General features: G+C 33.5%; 1 protein-coding gene, 1 long non-coding RNA gene and 1 other non-coding gene across 3 annotated transcripts; 1 reads left to right on the top strand and 2 right to left on the bottom strand.

Moving 5' to 3' along the window:
• Positions 1–118: 118 nt before the first annotated feature.
• Positions 119–192, top strand: TRNAN-GUU (transfer RNA asparagine (anticodon GUU)). The gene has a single exon. It is a non-coding gene; the product is annotated as a tRNA-Asn (tRNA).
• Positions 193–10,031: 9,839 nt separating this feature from the next.
• On the bottom strand, positions 10,032–13,145 carry LOC107931122 (receptor-like protein 33). Its single transcript, XM_041111007.1, has one exon. The coding sequence runs from the start codon at positions 13,143–13,145 to the stop codon at positions 10,032–10,034; it is 3,114 nt and encodes a 1,037-aa protein (XP_040966941.1).
• An 874-nt stretch (positions 13,146–14,019) lies between these two features.
• LOC107931141 (uncharacterized) lies at positions 14,020–15,762 on the bottom strand. The gene is made up of 4 exons (XR_001693139.2): positions 14,801–15,762; positions 14,603–14,666; positions 14,433–14,476; positions 14,020–14,265 (listed from the first exon to the last, which is right to left on the bottom strand). It is a non-coding gene; the product is annotated as an uncharacterized lncRNA (long non-coding RNA).
• Between the last annotated feature and the right edge of the window lie 2,342 nt (positions 15,763–18,104).

Genomic DNA, 18,104 nt, shown 5'->3' with positions numbered 1-18,104 from the left:
GAGGCTGTAATAACCCAATACACCCAACCAAACAAAATTTTAATGTGGGGCCCACTGAATTCAGCTGTAATGGCTTAGCATTACAACCAACCAAACATGTTGTAAGTATCATCTCAAAGCTGGAATAGCTCAGTTGGTTGGAGCGTGTGGCTGTTAACCACAAGGTTGGAGGTTCAAGCCCTCCTTCTAGCATCTTACTTTTTGGTTAAATTTCATCTTTGGTCCCTTTAAATTCCTTTTTGCTTTAATTTGATTGCTTTCTAGCGTTGCAAATTACACAACACTCTTCGAATGTCTTATTAAATTCTCACTTTTACGAGTGCTATATATGTTACTCTAATAAAATTCCTCTTAGTTTATATTTGAATTTTAAACTTAATAAAATTAAGGGTAATATGCAAAAATAGTCACTTTTGTTTGCCTCAGGTTACATTTTAGTCACTTATGTCGAAACCATTTTTATTTTGAAAAACAGAGGTAGACTTTAAAACAAAATTGGAGTCGCCACCGATCTTTATTTGGTGTGATCGGGTCACCTTTTTTTTAATAAAACAATCTTAGTTTACTAAAATGGCATTTTGGTCTACGAAATTCAAGAGACCGAGTTCGGGAGTCGGTTACGTGCGAGGAAGGATTAGCACCCTCGACACGCCCAAAAATTGGTACCGAACTGATTAGTTAGTGTCTTAATGTCGAAAATTAAAAATTGGGAATGGATTTAAAATATGATCTTTTTTTATTGACGTTGATAAAAAAACAATTGAATTAGCTCAAAACGATCATTAAAGATTTCCTCGTCTCGAGATATCGGAGTATCACATCCCGTAAGTTAGGACACGATATTGTGAGTTCCTGAGTGCAAGTTCGTCTTTAATTTTAATTGGAAATCTATGTATTTTAAAACTCAAAAGGATATTTGGCTATTTAGAATCAACGAGAGAACTGAAACCCCGTAAGTTGAAGCACAATTCCTCGATGTTCCGAAATGCAAAACATTGCCTTATTTTGAAAATTTTTGTTTTTGAATGATGACGAGTACAATATTTTAGCGACGTTCATTATTTGTTTGGATTTAAAAAAAAATCGATCTAAGTTGGATAAACGTGTTGGGATTAAATTCATGAGGCGATGATATGAAGTAAAAAAATATGGTAAGGAGCATAGAACAATAATGCATGAACACAACATTACGAATGAAATACGGTAATGCAAAAATACAAAATAAATGAATTAAAGTACACACAATGGCCATAATCATACAACATTTACTATTTAAATACTAATATTAACAATCAAAGAAGATGAAATAAATAAATAATATAAAACAATTTCAAGTAGGTAATGGTTCAAAATGCATAATGTACAAGAACAGTTCAAAACGAATAAAAAATTAGTCTCGAATAAATAATACATATATGGAAACTTAGAGTAAATAATAATAAAATAGTTTGAGATGAACAGTATATATAAAAAACTTTAGATAAATAACATACAAAATGGTTTAAACTAAATGATATATGAAAATTGAAAGTCTATGATATGTAAGAATTTAAAATAAATAATATATACATAAAAACATAAAATAAGTAATATATAAAATAATTTAAAATAACATGTAATAAAACCGTTTGAAGTAACTGGTTAAGAAACTATATATACATAATCTAAAATAATATACAATAAAACAATTTGAAGTGAATACTATAAATCAATTTTAAATAAATGATACATAAAATAGTTTTAAGAGAACTAATAATAAGAAAAAAATATAAAAAAATCCAAAATAAGTGAAATATAAAACGGTTTAAAACACAAAAAAATATGTTTTTTTTAAAAAAGAATAATAATAAATAAGCAAAATATACAAAACATTTGATATTAGAAAGTTAAGAATTAAGTTGAAAATAAAATAAAATTAAAGAGACGAATTTAAAAAAATAAATAAATAGGGCCCAAAACATCTCTCTCTCTCTCTATATATATTTGGACATAATTAGTTGTAAAAAATTTGCATGAAATAATAATGTATATGAGACTAAATTAATTTTTCCACAAGTCATGTATATAACAGATTTTAAAAACATAATTATATATGTAATAAAAACTATATGTACAAACACACGAATTTAGTGATGTATAGATCAAATATAAATACCAATATATATATATACGTAAAAAAAAAAGACATGTGGGATTTTTCTTTAAATAATATCAATACATACTATGTAAATAAATTTAAAAGAAATTACAGATGCAAAATAAAATAAGATTAATAATATACATAGAATATAAAAGGAGAGTAAAAAATATATAATAAGATATGGGATTAGGAAACACTTATATATATATAATAGATTTAAAAACATAAATATACATAAATGAATTTAGAAAGAAGTATATGCTAGAATAACATGGGATTAAATATGTATAAGATTAGATTAATTTTACTATAAATTATGCATGTACAAACATAAAAACGTTTGAATGAAATATTACAAAAAATGTTAACTTAATATAAAAAGAGCTTAAAAATGACAATTTAAATAAAAAAACAAAGTAAAGATATCAAAATAGGTCAACACATGTATGAAAATATTAAGAACTTTAAAGTAATAAGTATTTTAAATGGAAAGTTCAATTAAAATAGCATACATGTACAAATATGTATATACAAGAATATTTGAGTGGAATATTGTACGAAATGTAAAAATAATCTAATAAAAAAATTCAAAATAATTATACAAATACAAGCAAATAATATTATTAAAACGGACAAGCATGTATAAAAATATTTAACGTATTAAAATGGTAAGTTGTACGAAATGTTAGGATAATATAACATGAAAGTTTTAAAGCAATGATATTTTTTTTACAAAATAAGATAAATAAAATAATCCCGATACATAAGAGGTTTAAACGAATTTCTTAAAAAAAAAACATTGTATAGATAACAGACTGAATTAAAATAAATTTAAAATAAAAGGGATAATCTGTAAATAAAACGAATTATTGGGAGGACAATAAGGACCAACGTGCGACGCGTGCGGATTCATAGGGATCAAATCTGGAAATTTTCCAGACCCCCAAAACGCTGCGTTAAGGCACGGACCTATTTGCAAACATGCGCGAACTACAGAACCAAATTAAGAAAATGAAATAAAATGAGCGAGGCACGATTGCATGCTCACGCGAGAAAGGGGGACCCATCGTGCAATTATCCCCTCACTGCAAAAAAAAAACACGCGGATCCCAGGGGTAATCTGGTCGGGTCGCGGTCAAAGCCTATATGGCACCGTTTTGGAGCCACTGGAACAGGCCCCAAATAGTGCCGTTTTATGCACCCCAGAAAACAAAATTAAAAATTTAAAAAAGGAAACCCTAAGCTAAACACTCAGCCACCAAAAGGAAATTAAAACAGAAAAAAAATAAAAACCCTGAGCGTCCTTCTCCTCCTTCAGCCGAACCTCAAAATCCCACACTCAACCGCCCTATTCGCCTCCCTAAACGACGGACGGTGACATGCTATGGTCCGTTCTGGCTTCATTCAACCACAAGCCCAAGAGTTTTGCTAGCCTAAACCTCATACACCTCATTTAAACTCCGATTTCTACCAGGTAAATGGCGATTCGAAGCCCTCTTAAAACAGGTAAGTATCTACCCTTTTATTCATTTTATTTCTACATGAAATAATAATGATAAACGAAATAAGAGCAAAATCGAAAAGAAAATGAGATTCAAAATCACCTTTTTGATTTTTTTGACTGCCTTTTTTATTTCAATCTTTTGTGTTTTTGTTTTTTTTTTCATACAATCTGTTTTTGTTTAGGCTTTATAGCCGAAAATCAATTGATTTCCTATTGCTATTGTCTATCTCTACATGTTTTCTTTGTCTGCCTTTGCGTGTTGCACTTTCTGTTCCCCTTTATGGTTTGTTTGCAGGTTGGGAGGAGGGTCAACGAGAGGGGCTTCTGTTTTGGTGCAAAGGACGGGCAAAGCCGATCCTCGACCGTTGAATGTACTGCTGAAGCACATGGTGTAGCACCCAAAACCCGGCCCAAACGTTATGGCCGGATCCGACATGCCACATCGAAGCATTCAAAACATTTCCGATCCAGAAAGAAAACTTACTGAGTGTTTTAAAAGATGATTTCATTATAGGTTAAAGTGAATGGAAGCTGTGCACTAGGTAGGAAACCGGAAAAGAGGAGGTGAGTCCATCGGACTGGTTAAGTACCAAACTCCCTTCGGATCCAATCCTAGACATGCAAACCGCCATTGCCATACCTTAACGTCATGTATATTTCTAGGAAACCGATTTGATTAAGTCCTTTTTAGGAAAAGTGATTAATTTTGGAAAATATTTTCATTGCGAAAGCTTTGCTTGTTTTCGTGTTATTTTGAAATCAATTACTGTTTTTGAAAACGCGCCCTAAAGCTATCCAATTTCAACAGTTAAATATAAATATTACCTATCTTAATAAAACATATAAAAACCATCAAAAATAAATAAGCGGACTTATTACATTTAAAAGCCCAAAACCTCAAACGTAATTAAAAGGATGTCCAGTTCACCAGAAGAAAACCAAACTTTCAGAACGGGTGGCCACTCCGAATTCCCTCACAGCTCCAAGCCCACTAAGGTTGGGGATTTCCTGCGTGGATGAAAATAAAAGGGGTGAGTTTGGGGAAACTCAATGTGTAAGGAAAACCCATTCAAAGCCCAAGTCAGCTCAAGCCTATTGGGCCTAAGCCCATTCAGGTAACAGTGGTACTGGACCAGAGCCCATTTTCAGATTACAATAAACTGGGCCTTAGCCCCTTATTCAGATAACAGTATGACCCATAGGCCCATTTCAAAATACATGCAACATCAATAACATATGCAAGCCCATTTGGGGAGACTACTTAACCCACCAACCACTACACTCCACCCGTATCAGCCCTACACTCCATGTGGGGAATAGCTCAACCCACCCAGCCCAACACTCCACAGTTGCAGCCTTGCTGCTCAGTTAACAGTAAATTGAGGCAAAGCCTCCAGTACGTGGACAAGCCACTTTCAGTACTTCCTCCATCAATATCCCAATCCCATGCATCAGATAATAACAACATGGCATGCAGTAAATAACAACAGGCAAACATGCATTTAGGTCAATTTAACCCTAGGGGTATTTCGGTAATTTATCTAATAGGGGTAAAACTGTAAATTTTCCACTTTTAAAGGTATTTTAGTAATTTATCTATTTTAGGGTTTTTCATGCATATTCCTACTTTCCACGTACTAACAGAATCACGTACCGAGGGTTCTTATCGAATTGGGCCCGTTGGCCCATCATTCCAATTTTGGCCCATTAAGCCCAAAAATATCAAGGGCACAAAAATCATGCACTTTGCAGTCCAAATTTTGCACCTTACCAAAAACATTAATCGATTTACCTCACGAGCATTCGCACACTCGCAAATCTACAAAATACCAGTTTTCGGCATTTCGGCTTTTCGACTTTTGCCAATCCAGACTAAGAAAGAGGGTGTTAGTTACACACCTGTTTGCGACGATATGCTGACGAGATCCACACATGAACTGCCTACAATTGGATTACTAACACATTAATCTAACTATTCAAATACGAACTACGTATTAACCCCTTATAATATTCGGCCAACCACACCTACAGATCATAGTAAGCTTATAAGAAATCAATAAGCAACTCATTAACAAATTTTTGTCAATGTTTACCACATAATCATAATCTCGCTGCAAGCTGTCTTCCTGAACAACAGTCACTAAATCATTTATAACTGGAGCTAAAAAACTCCAAATCAAGTGCCGTTAATTTTACCTGAAAATAGACTCATATATCTTCTATCCATAAAATTTTCAGAATTTTTGGTTTAGCCAATCAATACCAGATTTTTCTTAAAGTTTCCCATGTTTCACTGTTTGACTAATCTGACCACTCTTCATTACGAATCAAATTTCTCATTGTACAGAATTCAAAATATGTTCTCGTTTATTTCATTTGAAAATAGACACATTAATATTTAATTACATAATTTATGCAGCTTCTAACTCATCTCCCACAATTTATGGTGATTTTCCAAAGTCACGTTACTGCTGCTGTCCCAAGCAGATTTATTACCAAATCACTCTTTCACATCTAACTTGCATGCTTGTTATTTAAACATGTATATCACCAATCAATCATCACATATCTATGATTTTACTTAAGTATAATCTCCATTTCATCATTTTAAAGCACAACATGTTAGCCGATTTTTCCCCTTAGCATCTAAGGCACATGCATGCTCATTTGTTTGGCTCAACTTCACCTATCTTCCATTTTTCATCAAAAGAACATGAAACAACAACCATTTCCTTCATTTTAATTCATGACTAAATGCTTCAAGAGTTAAGGGAGAATCAAGAAGAACTCATGAACATCAAGATAGAAGCAAACTGCCATGAACTTACCTTCAATTTTCTTCCCCAAGTGACCGAACATTTAAGAGCTTTCTCCTCTCCTTTCTCTTCTCTAACTTTAGGCTATGATGAACAAAGATGGACAAAACTTTGTTCTTTTCACCCCTTTTTTTTAATAAAATTTCATATTTCATCCATTTAATTCTTTAATACAAAAGACATGAAATTCCCATCATGGAACATTTACCTAAACCATTATCATAGAACATTTACCTAACCCATTATCATGGAATATTTACCTAATCCATTATCATGGAACATTTACCTAACCCATTATCAATTTGTATCAATTTGTACCATAAATTATGGATATCAAGTGCTCATATTGTCTACAACAACATGATGGCTGGCCACTTCATGTAAAATGGGAGGTTTGTCATGCAAATCCTCCTATTTTGCACTCCTATTTATTTGGCCACTTGAATTTAGCCTATAGCATTTTCAAACATTTTCACATAGGTCTTATTTCATAATTTCACTCACAAATGACAAAATAAAGCATGAAATTTTATAGTAATATGTTAAATAGGAACAAAATTTTATAGAAATCTAAGAACATTAGATATTAAATATTAAATATTTAATAATGATACATGTATTATTTAATAATAATTTATAAAATTTTTTAAATTATATGTACTAATAAATAATAAATAATAGAATAATATATAATAAAATGAAGATAAAATAGGGAATAATATATATAATAAAATATAAAATATAATAAAATATATAATAAAATACAAATAACCTGATAAATAATAAAAATAATATATAATAATTTTTACATGTATAAATAATGTTTATAAAAATAAATAATATATATAAAATATTTAAAATAAATAAATTGTATGTAAAATGTATATATATAAAAGGATTAAAATTGAATTTAAATAAAAATCTAGGGTTAATTTTAAATAAATAAAATGAATTTTGAACCCAATTGAAACACGCGTTAAAAGTTGAGGGACTCACTAGGCAATTTGACCCTAATCCCAAAACGACGTCGTCCCGAAATAGGCTTTATGATAGTAAATAGGACTAAATTGAAATGAAAATAAAAGGTCAGGGCCAAATTAAAACAAAATAAAATTTGAATTGAACGAAATTATAAATTCTGAAAATGCGAAAGGACCAATTGGGCAATTAACCCTTTAAGCAAAAAAAAAGCGGATCCTTCCCGGGTCACGGGTCAACACGCGGATCCTCGGCCTTGAAACGACACCGTTTTGAAGCCTATTATTTTAAGCCTAAACAACGCCGTTCCTATGAGGCTATATAAGCCAAATTTTTGCCTTAAAAATCATTTTAAGCCCGTTTTTTTTAAAAAAAAAAACAAAGAAAAACCCTCTGAAAGAGGACTGAGAGCAGGCCTTCGGAGCTCTGTCGAGCCTCCGTCCCCGGGCGCCCACTCGCCCACGCGCCGCTGCCAGCTTCGCCACATATGGCGGTCAGAATTCGAAAAGTTTCGCTTTTCTCAGCGAATCGAAAAGGTAATCCTCTTTTATTATTTTTTTGGTGCTTTGTGTGTATGATATGCAGGTATTCGAGAAGTAAATAAAGGAAATAAAGCAAGAGGAATCACCTCTGTTCTTTGGCAAGGCTTCCAAAAATTTATAACCTGTTTTTGTGTTTTTATATCTTGATAAAAAAAATCGTATCATTTACAAATTAGTGAAGAGGCTTTTATAGCCTTCTGTGAATTGTTATATTTTGGAAAGAAATCTTTGATTTCTTTTCCATGTTTGCTTCTCTTTTTTGCTGTGGTTCTTTCCTTTTTGCAGGTACCAGCGAGGATATCACGGCGGTGAGTGCGCTGGCATTGATTCGTGCGCCGATTACTGCACGATATGGAGCTAGAGTCACTGCGCCGATGAAAGGTCACTGGAACGGCGCGAGACAAAGGGGCGTGACGATTGGAGTGCTTGCGGTGCGAAGCTTCTGGAAACCCTAGGGTTTCCTAACCTGCTAACTGATTTGGGCCTTTTGGGCCTCGTATATTTTTGGGTTGAGGGTGTAATGGGCTACTGGGTAGTTTAGGTATTTGGGCTACGGTATAGGCTTGGGTGTAATTGGGTTTAAGTGTTTGTGGGCCTTGTAAAATGGACTTGTTTAAAAAACTTTATTTTTTTTATTTAGTTTATTCTGTTTTTAAAACTTTTAATAGCTCGGGCAAATTGAGCCTATTACATGTATTTTATTTTGCGTCAGTAGACATCCCATAAAATGCAACCAGAAACATATTTTCATGAACATATTTCATTCAAGCTAATTTTAAAATTTTCAGAGAAGGGTTGTTACTTTCACTATTCTTGTTTCTAATTATTATATTTTCTATTTCTTTCACAGTTATTGAATAATTGCTTTCTCAATCAAATTTTTTCTGATATGAATCAACTTGTATGTTCACAATCTATTTGTGGGTATTCGAGATTATTCTTTCTTATTGCTGATTTCAACTATTTTGATCTTAATAATAGTTTTTCCAGTCAAATAAAAGAAAACCCCATTGAAAAAAATAAGAGACAGAAGAAAAATTAAAAAGAGGAGATGAATAGTTTTTTTAGTTAAGGTTTAGGTTTGAAAATTTTAATTAATTAAATTTTTTTAATTAAAAATATATTTTTATCTCATTTAGAAATCCAAGTTGGCACCTAAAATCTAGTTGGACTGCCACCTAAGATTTCCGTTAGAGAGATAACGGAACTTAACGGTAGAGTGATCACTTCGTAACAAAATAATAACATAAGTGACTAAAACGTAACATTTTAAACATAAGTGACTAAAATGTAACCTGAGGCAAACAAAAGTGACTATTTTTGTAGATTACCCTAAAATTAAATTTCTTAAATTATTGGTATATGTTTAGACATTATTACCGCCTTCATTGTTAAATTTCAAACAAGTTTAAACATTAAATATAAAATAGTTAAGTTTCAATTAAGCCTACATAAAGGAAATTAGGAACATGGGATCCACCGATTGTACCTCAATTCACATCAACTTTGTTACTGAACTACGTTTACTCAAGAAATAAAAGGAAAAAAGAGGCATGAATGCTTGAAATTCCAACTTTGTCTGAACCATCAACATCTTGATTTCCATGTTAGCTATAAACTTAACATGTTAATTCATTACCTTGTCAAGTGATTCATGAACAAGCCATCACTGGGAATACACCATGCACAATGCTAAAGATAAAGAAATATGGTTAAATTGGTCAAGGCAAAACATTAGACACACTTGTAAAAAAATTATGAAAATACAACAGAGATCACTGAGACATTTTGTTCTCCTTTAGTGAGCAGTAGAAAAGATTATTGAGACTAAATTGAAAGACATGAAAGAAGACATAAACACCACCACCATACAAAATGTTACACTCAAACAAACCATTATAGATAGTACGAAATGCAATGAAAGACAGAGGAATTGGCACAATAATAAAGACAGACACATACCAATACAACCCTTCACCATAGGCAAAACGGTCTACAAAACATGAAATTATGAAAATACAACACTATTTCTTCAACATCATCTGCAGTAATTAGATCCTTCTTCGTCTATTGCCGTGATTGACTTCCTTTGACTTTCTTCTTCGCCTCTTCTCATGTTGGTTTTCAACCAAAATCACCAACCATTTCGGCTTACCAGTTCTGAAAACAACATATCCCACGGACATTCCGAGCACTACTCCGCATCCATAACCTATCAACACCACTTTCCAACCAAAAGCAATGTTTGATTTTGAGCCATCTTTTTCAAGCACATTTGGAGCTGCTGGCTCAATGATGTTGCAACCTTTCGAGACTGGAAACCCACATAGTCCCTTATTTCCTTCATATGAATCATTTCCAAATGTGTTGAATTGTTTGCCTTGAGGAATCTGACCATGGAGTTGATTTTCTGAAACATTTAAGGACGAAAGAAATGGCAGATCTGCCAATCTATTTGGAATCGTCCCAGAAAACCTGTTTGAAGATAGGTCCAACCATTCAAGACTTGTCAAATTCCCTATTGAGGTGGGGATACCACCATTAAGGTTATTCTGAGAAAGGTTGAGCCCTTTCAGTAAGTTAAGCTTCCCAATAACCTTTGGAATCTCCCCTTCAAACTGATTGTTTGATAGATCAATGATCATCCACATGGTGAAAATTTTCACCAATTCCATATATTGTCCTTTCATAACAATTTCAATGGAATAGGTATAGAAGGAACTATCTCTACCACCATACACCCCCATGTACGACACTGTACTACCAATCTTCTCTCTATTTATGATAGCCTTGAAGCTGTTGATGTATCTCACTGGTAGGGGTCCAGAAAAATAATTACTTGAGAGATCAAAAATTTGGATTTTAGAGAAAAAAGGGCTAGACTTGGAGCTATTGACACACAAGGAACCATGCATATGATTTGACTTCAATACAAGAACTTGTAGCTGTGGAAGACTTCCCAACCAATGAGGAAATGTATCATTGATCTTGTTGTTACCAAGATCTAGCACTTCCAGACCTTGACAATTAAGGATGGATGGTGTCAAAGGCCCTTCTAACAGATTTCCATTTAAGTTTAAATTACTCAAATAGCATCCCTTTGCAAATGTTGGAGGAATTGTCCCATAAAACTTGTTCTTCTTCAGATTCAAGAATTCAAGGCTGTTGCTCAAATTTCCAAAGCATTGTGGAATTATTCCACTCAAGTTATTGTGGGACAAATCAAGAATTTGAAGAGAAATGACATTGCATATTAAAGAAGAGACCTCTCCATTGAAACTATTATTTGAGATCAGAAAGACATTGATCGTCGAAACTGGAATCGGAAGATTTCCACGGATCAAATTGGAGCTTAAGTCAAGAACTGCAATATTCTTCCATGGAATTTGCTCAAATTCTGTCAAAGAGTTGTGAGATACATTGAAGTAAGTCAAAGAGTCATTCCCCACCTCTTGCATCCACCGTGGAAACTTGCCTTCAATTCTGTTGTAAGAAAGGTCTAAGCTTTCCAAACTTTTAAGCCCTTTTAAAAATTGGGGGAATTCACTAAGATTGCAAGATGACAAAAGTAAGCTCGTAAGATTAACAGTAGAAGTAGCATTAGATGTTAATGATAGGCTGTTATATGAAAGGTCAAGATGTTTGAGATTTGGAAGGTTTGACAACATGCTAAACTCTATGACACCACTAAGATTATTTGAGGATAAAAAGAGGTGGGTAAGATTGAGAAGTTTGAATATTGAAGACGGAAGAGGACCTTGGAGTTTATTATTCCTTAAGTCTATCAATTCTAGTGATTTGGATTGGAATTCTTTGATATGCCCACTAAATTGATTTTGAGAGAGATATATTTCCTTTAAGGAGGGAGCGGTATACAACCATGACGGAAGTGTTCCATTGAGTAAATTTTTAGATAAGTCTAAATGTATTAGATTAGGAAAAGCGGTTACCTCATCTGGAATGGAACCTTCTAATGAATTTCCAGCTATTCCCAAGTATTCAAGCTGCGTTAGGTTTAGAATTGACAAAGGAATTTGTCCACTCAATTGGTTCATCGATAAGTCTAAATGAGTGAGTTGCAAGAGGTTTCCCAGTGATCTTGGAACCGGTCCTGATAAGTTGGAATGTGAGAGATCTAAAAATTTCAAGGACACAGGACTCCACGTCGAGTCAGGCAATCCTGCAAATAAATTTGCGTCTCTAATAATCAAGTACTCCAAAGATGATAAATTTGTGATTGAGACAGACAATCCCTGAAAGAAAGAATTTCCTGATAGATCTAAGTACTTTAAGGCCTTTAGATTATCAACTGAATCAATGAATTCTGTAGAGAATGACACCCACTTCAGATCCAAATATTCAAGATTGCTACTCCGATTGAACTTCAAATGATCAAGATTGAGGTTTTGGTTGCCTCCCAAGTTGAGGAAATTGAGGTTTGGTAAATCAAAAATGTTTTTTGGGAATTTTCCTTGCAAATCACAAACAGCAAGACTAAGAGACCTTAGAGAAGAGGATAGATTCGTGAAGACATGAGGATTAATAGAAGACATGTTGATTTCATCCAAAAACAGATGTCTGACCTCGGTTAGGTTCTGAACAAGTCCCTCCAGAGCATGTTTGTCAAATGTTAGGTCATAAATCCAAGAGGAGAGATCAAGTGAAACCAATTTTGACAGGTGGGAGACTTGGGATGGGACTTCTCCTACAAACCACGTACGAGAAAGGTTGAGATATACTAGACTTTCAAACCGACCAAACTCAGATGGAATTTTGGAATGATTAAAATCATTGTAGGCAAGGTTGAGTTTTTGAAGGTGAGGAAGAAGGAAGAGAGTGGTATTGGAAGGGAAGTTGCCATATAGCCAACTGCAGCTCAAGTCAAGGGCAATAACATGAGCATTTAGGTGATGACAAGTGACCCCATCCCATGAGCAGCAATCTGTACCCTCCTTCCATGAATTTGTCTTGGGATAAGATTTAAGGCCAGCAATCTCATCGCCATACAAAGCAGCATCCCCTGTCTGAGTGATGGAAAAGGAATTCTTGAACTGGATCAGTGAAGCTGCTTCAGGGTGAGAGCAGGAGTGAGATCCTGAAGAAGAAAAAGAAGCATAAAGATGGGGAAAAAAGAGAAATAGGCAGAGAAAGAGATAGGACACCATGTTATGTTTGTAGAGGAAGATGAAGGATAGGAATGGTATTTATAGGCAACAAATAATATCCAAAATTAAACAAAAGATTTGTTTAAATAATGTTACATGTATATTTCCATACTTATATAATTTATTTATCATTTAAACAGTAGTGAGAGTGAATTGAATGATTAAAAATCTGTATTGAACAAAGCAAACAATCCGATTTATATTAATACCAAAGTAATTAATTATTTGTTATGTAGGTTTTTATCTGTCTGTTACGGAAATTTGTGATTTTATAATAGAATATGCTTTAAAGGATTCGGGAAAGCTAAGGATATGCACGCATACAGACATGTTGTGAAGATTGGATGAAATACTAGCTGTCTGGTTGTCTTTTTATGTGTTTTTGACCTCCAATTAAATATAAAAATTGTTGAAGCGGCTGTAAATTGTCTTGTAATGCTTGCCTGCAGATTTTAGTATGTTTGAAATGTATGGAGATGGGACAAGTGGAATTATTTTTGGGATGTCAGGCTTATCACTACCTCTATGTCCCAAAATCAAATAATCAAATCATCTCTTTAAATATTCAAATACCAAAAGTTAAGAGAGTATGTAACTCCTCATACCTAATCTAGACGCAAGCCTGAGAAGCTACATCAAATCATTTCAAGAAATCTTACTATTGACTAATTAAAGTTTAATTGTCAAAAAACGTTTAAATAATTGAATCAACGCAGAAATCCAAACTTAAAATCCATAATTCAGGATAAAACAACTATGATATAAGTTTAATTAAAGTGGCAAAATACTAGATAAGGATGACCGAGCTCTCGCCACGCCGACCCGCCCAAGTCGATGAGTTACTTTAAATTCAATCAAACAGACAAAATAGACATAGTGTATAACTTATAATTTTTATTAAGCAAAACTGCAAAATAAATCTGCAGTTTCTCGAAGTTTAAACAGTTCTTAGAATCAGATACGAAAGCAGAACAGATTATATCAGTTACAAATACAGATTATGACAGATAAAGAATGCAGATTCCCTACCGTCATCTGCTATACACCATCTCTGTCCAGCCCTACATGTCAAAAAGGGTATCGAGTACCCACGGCCTGAACACACGCCTGTGTTCCTAGCCTGTGTAACCCAAAATACAAATAGTGAATTACATGGCCTAGACAAATGTCCGTGTGCCTCCAATTTGAAAATAGAGAGTTACACGGCCTGAGACACGACCGTGTGGCATCGAGAGTAATGTTTTCTAGTATTCAAAATTTGCAAAAAAAATGGGTTTCATCACACACCTGAAGTAGAATCGACTTAGAAGCAACAAGAATGACTCCGGGACCTAACAACGAACAACCAAATACCATTCAACAATTAATTCCCAAAGGAATGCTCTAAAAGTCAAACAACAAAGTTATGTCAAAATTTTCGATGAAGAACACCAATCTCGAAAAATTTACTCACTCACCTCATACAAAACAGCGATATACCGAACTAACGCATTGAGGGAATGCTACTTTCAGGATCTTCGCCTAAAAATGACAATCAATTGACACATAAACAAAGGAATCGAGGAAAAATAAATAGGAAACAGATTCTTTGCAAAAACGAACAAAGAGCAACAATTAACCAAATTTCAACCTAGAGCTTAAAAGATTAATCTTACCGTTGAAAGAAGTAATGAGACGCGCCAACAAAATAACCAAACGAGGAGTAAAAGAGGGGAAATGAAGCCCTAGGAAACAAAAATAAAGAAGGAGATGGAAGAACAAAAAAAAAGTAGGAGGAGAGGGGGATTTTAGGAAATTTAATTTAATAATAAAATCAAACAAAATTTCTAGAATAATAAAAATATGTCACCACTTTGTTTACGCAAAGACTCGAACACAAGAGCAAAGACATACAAAAGCTTATCCATTGAACCTTTCTCTTGATTTTTGATCCTTGCAAGCATTTTTTCTTAAGTTCACAACCTAATCTTTTGTCATTTTTTTGCTGCAAGCCATTGAAGCTTGTTGCTCAAGACTCAGCTTTGTTTTTTATTCTGTTTCCTAATACCAACAAAGGCTCAAACCATACCTTATGTTCATGAATTCTCATCATCAAATGTTTATAAATGCAACTCAAACTTGAATATTTCAATCTTTTATAATTCTAAATGTATTTTTTTATGGTGAGTAGTATAATGTTTACTAAAAATTAAAATTGTCATTATTCTATTTTACGTACGGAATATTAGGGTATGGAGAGAGCTTTTGCCCTCTAAGATTAACGATAGAGGCGCTAGAAACAAATTTGGGATGAGATCTATCTATAAGGGCTTCACCTAGAAGATCTATGTAGAATGAAAGCAGATGGTTAAGAGAAGACCCAAAAAAATGGTAAAGAGCGAAGTATGTGTTGTTCCAATAGGGTCGGAAGCGTGTAAATTATTGTACTAAAAAATCACACAAAGTTCAATTCCAAGGGAAGAGAGGTGGATCATAAGGATCTCTTAAGTACCAAGTGTTTCCTTAGTCAGAATATCCCTTCTATCGTAATTTAATAGCACAATTAAATACTACTATTATACCCTCAAATATTGAAAGAAAAATAGGACAAGAAAGAACACAAGAGTTTTAACGAGGTTCGGTAAATTATACCTACGTCCTCGGGCACTAACACCAAACAATAAATAGCCCATTATCTCAATGACCAAAAAAAAATTATCCCATTCCACTTTTTCAAAGTCAACTTTAGGATGCTAAACTTGCACCACTTTGTATTGTTTGCCATTAATGTTGTCTCCCATTAATGTTAACAGTATGTGCAGAGGCAAGAAGAAGAAACAAATTCATAGAGAATACAGCGAACGACCAGACACCTAAAATGAGAAGGAGAGAAATAAGTATGCGATCGAAAGGGAAGGAGGTATTAGAGGGTTGTAGTAGAGATGTGATGTGGATTGACTTTCAGATGAGAATAAACAATAATAGGGAAGAGGAAGAGTTTGAAGATGACAAAGAAAACTCAATTGCAATCTTAGAAGGGAAAAAAAGGCAAAGATTAGCTATCCTTGAAGACACACAGACAAGTAGCATGGTGACAATTCCAAAAAATAGATTATCGACGGCTGCTAATAAGTAGGTCAACAGGCTACAATAAAAATTCTTAGTTGGAATGGTCGCAGGTTGGGGCAATCGCGAACTATAAGATTTCTCAAAAATTTCTTAAGACAACACCAGCCCCAACTTTGTTCCTTATAGAAACAAAAGTTAATGAAAGAAAGATGGAGAGGATTCGAAAAAAGTGTGGTTTCGACAGTGGAATTTATATAAGTGCAGAAGGATCACGTAGAGGCCTTTCTCTTATATGGAAACAAGGGATTTCAATAAACCTTATTAGTTTTTCAAAATCCCGTATTAACGTGGAGGTGGGAGATGTTAATGGAATGGCAGAATAGAGGTTTACAGGATTCTGTGGGGCCCTAGCTAAACATCTTAAGAGGGAATCATAGAATATGCTGAGAAAGATTAAAAGAATACCATCAACTACCATGGTTAGTCATAAGGGATTTTAACGAAATTATGTTCTCATTTGAGAAAAAAGGGGTAGGTAGAGAGAAGAAAGACAAATGGAAGCTTTTCAAAAAGTACTTGAAGAATGTAATTTGAATGATCTAGGATTTTTAGGACAATAGTTTATTTGGAAAAGAGGACGTCTAGCTTAAAATAATATACAAGAAAGATTGGATAGAGAAGTGGCTAATCCGGAATGGTGGGATTGTTTTTTAGGATATTCAATGAGACATTTAACCCATATCTTCTTGGATCACTACCCACTTCATTTGGACACACTAGGAAGCCAAAACGATAGAGAGAACATGAGGAATTCTCCTTTTCGCTTCAATGCAAATTGGATTTTTGAAGAAGGTTGTGAAGAGAAAATAAAACGAGTATAGGAATTAAACCAGGACGAATTGCCAAAAAAACTCACAAGATTAAGTAATGCTTTGAAAGAATGGGATAAGATAAATAAATGGAGGCGCATTAGAAGAAGAGAAAACTTAAACCAAAAGCTTGCCGAACTTTATTTGGAAGATCCAGATGATGACCATTTATTGGAAATCATGGAAGTTAAGCTTGCATTGAATATGGAGGTTGATAAAGAAGAAATTTTTTGGGAGCAGCGAGCTAGAGCAAACTAGCTTAAGATGGGCGATAAAAATTCAACTTTTTTTTTCCATAATTTTGCTTCCTTTCGGAAAAAAAAAAAAAGAAATATGATAAAGGGACTTAAAGACGAAAGAGGTAAATGGGTTGAAGGGGATGATGAATTATTAGAGGTAGCATCTAGGTATTTTAAAGAGCTCTTTTCATCAAAACAGATGGAGGAAAATAAGAATCTATGGAAGGAAATCCAACCTTGCATATCTGATCAAATTAATGAGGAACTATCATCTCCGTTTAAAGAAGAAGATTTACAGTAAGCGGTAAAATCAATGCAACCTCTTAAAGCTTTAGATAAAGACGGCTTTCCTGCTCTCTTCTATCAAAAAATTTTCGGCCTATCGCCTGTTTTAGCCCTTCATTTAATTTTTCATCTTTTTTAATACTTAAACTTTCATTATTTATCAAATCACCTCAAAATAGATAGAAAAATTAATGTCTATTAAATTTGTTGACGTGGCATCCACATGACAGTACATGTGTATGTCACACCAACAATTAAATATTTTTTATATATTTTTACTTTTATTTTTATATTTTTAAAAATTAATTAATTACTAAGGTGTCATTCATATGACAATCCACGTATATTTAAAAATTAATTCATTGTTGAAAGTCGTGTTATATTAGAATTAGTTTGTGTATATTATATAAATTAGTTTTGTTAGATTAGAATTCTAATAAAATTATTTGGAAATCATTACTTTTCCTTAAATTGGAGTCAATATTTCTCTTTTATCCAACTACAAAATTCAAGTCCAT

Source organism: Gossypium hirsutum, chromosome A04 (genome assembly GCF_007990345.1).
Source record: "Gossypium hirsutum isolate 1008001.06 chromosome A04, Gossypium_hirsutum_v2.1, whole genome shotgun sequence".
In the NCBI taxonomy this organism is placed as follows: domain Eukaryota; kingdom Viridiplantae; phylum Streptophyta; class Magnoliopsida; order Malvales; family Malvaceae; genus Gossypium; species Gossypium hirsutum.
This window is presented reverse-complemented; position numbering and strand designations above follow the sequence as displayed.

Bases quoted from the DNA above. Each gene is read 5' to 3' on its own strand.
- LOC107931122 (XM_041111007.1), bottom strand. From the start codon at position 13,145: ATGGTGTCCTATCTCTTTCTCTGCCTATTTCTCTTTTTTCCCCATCTT.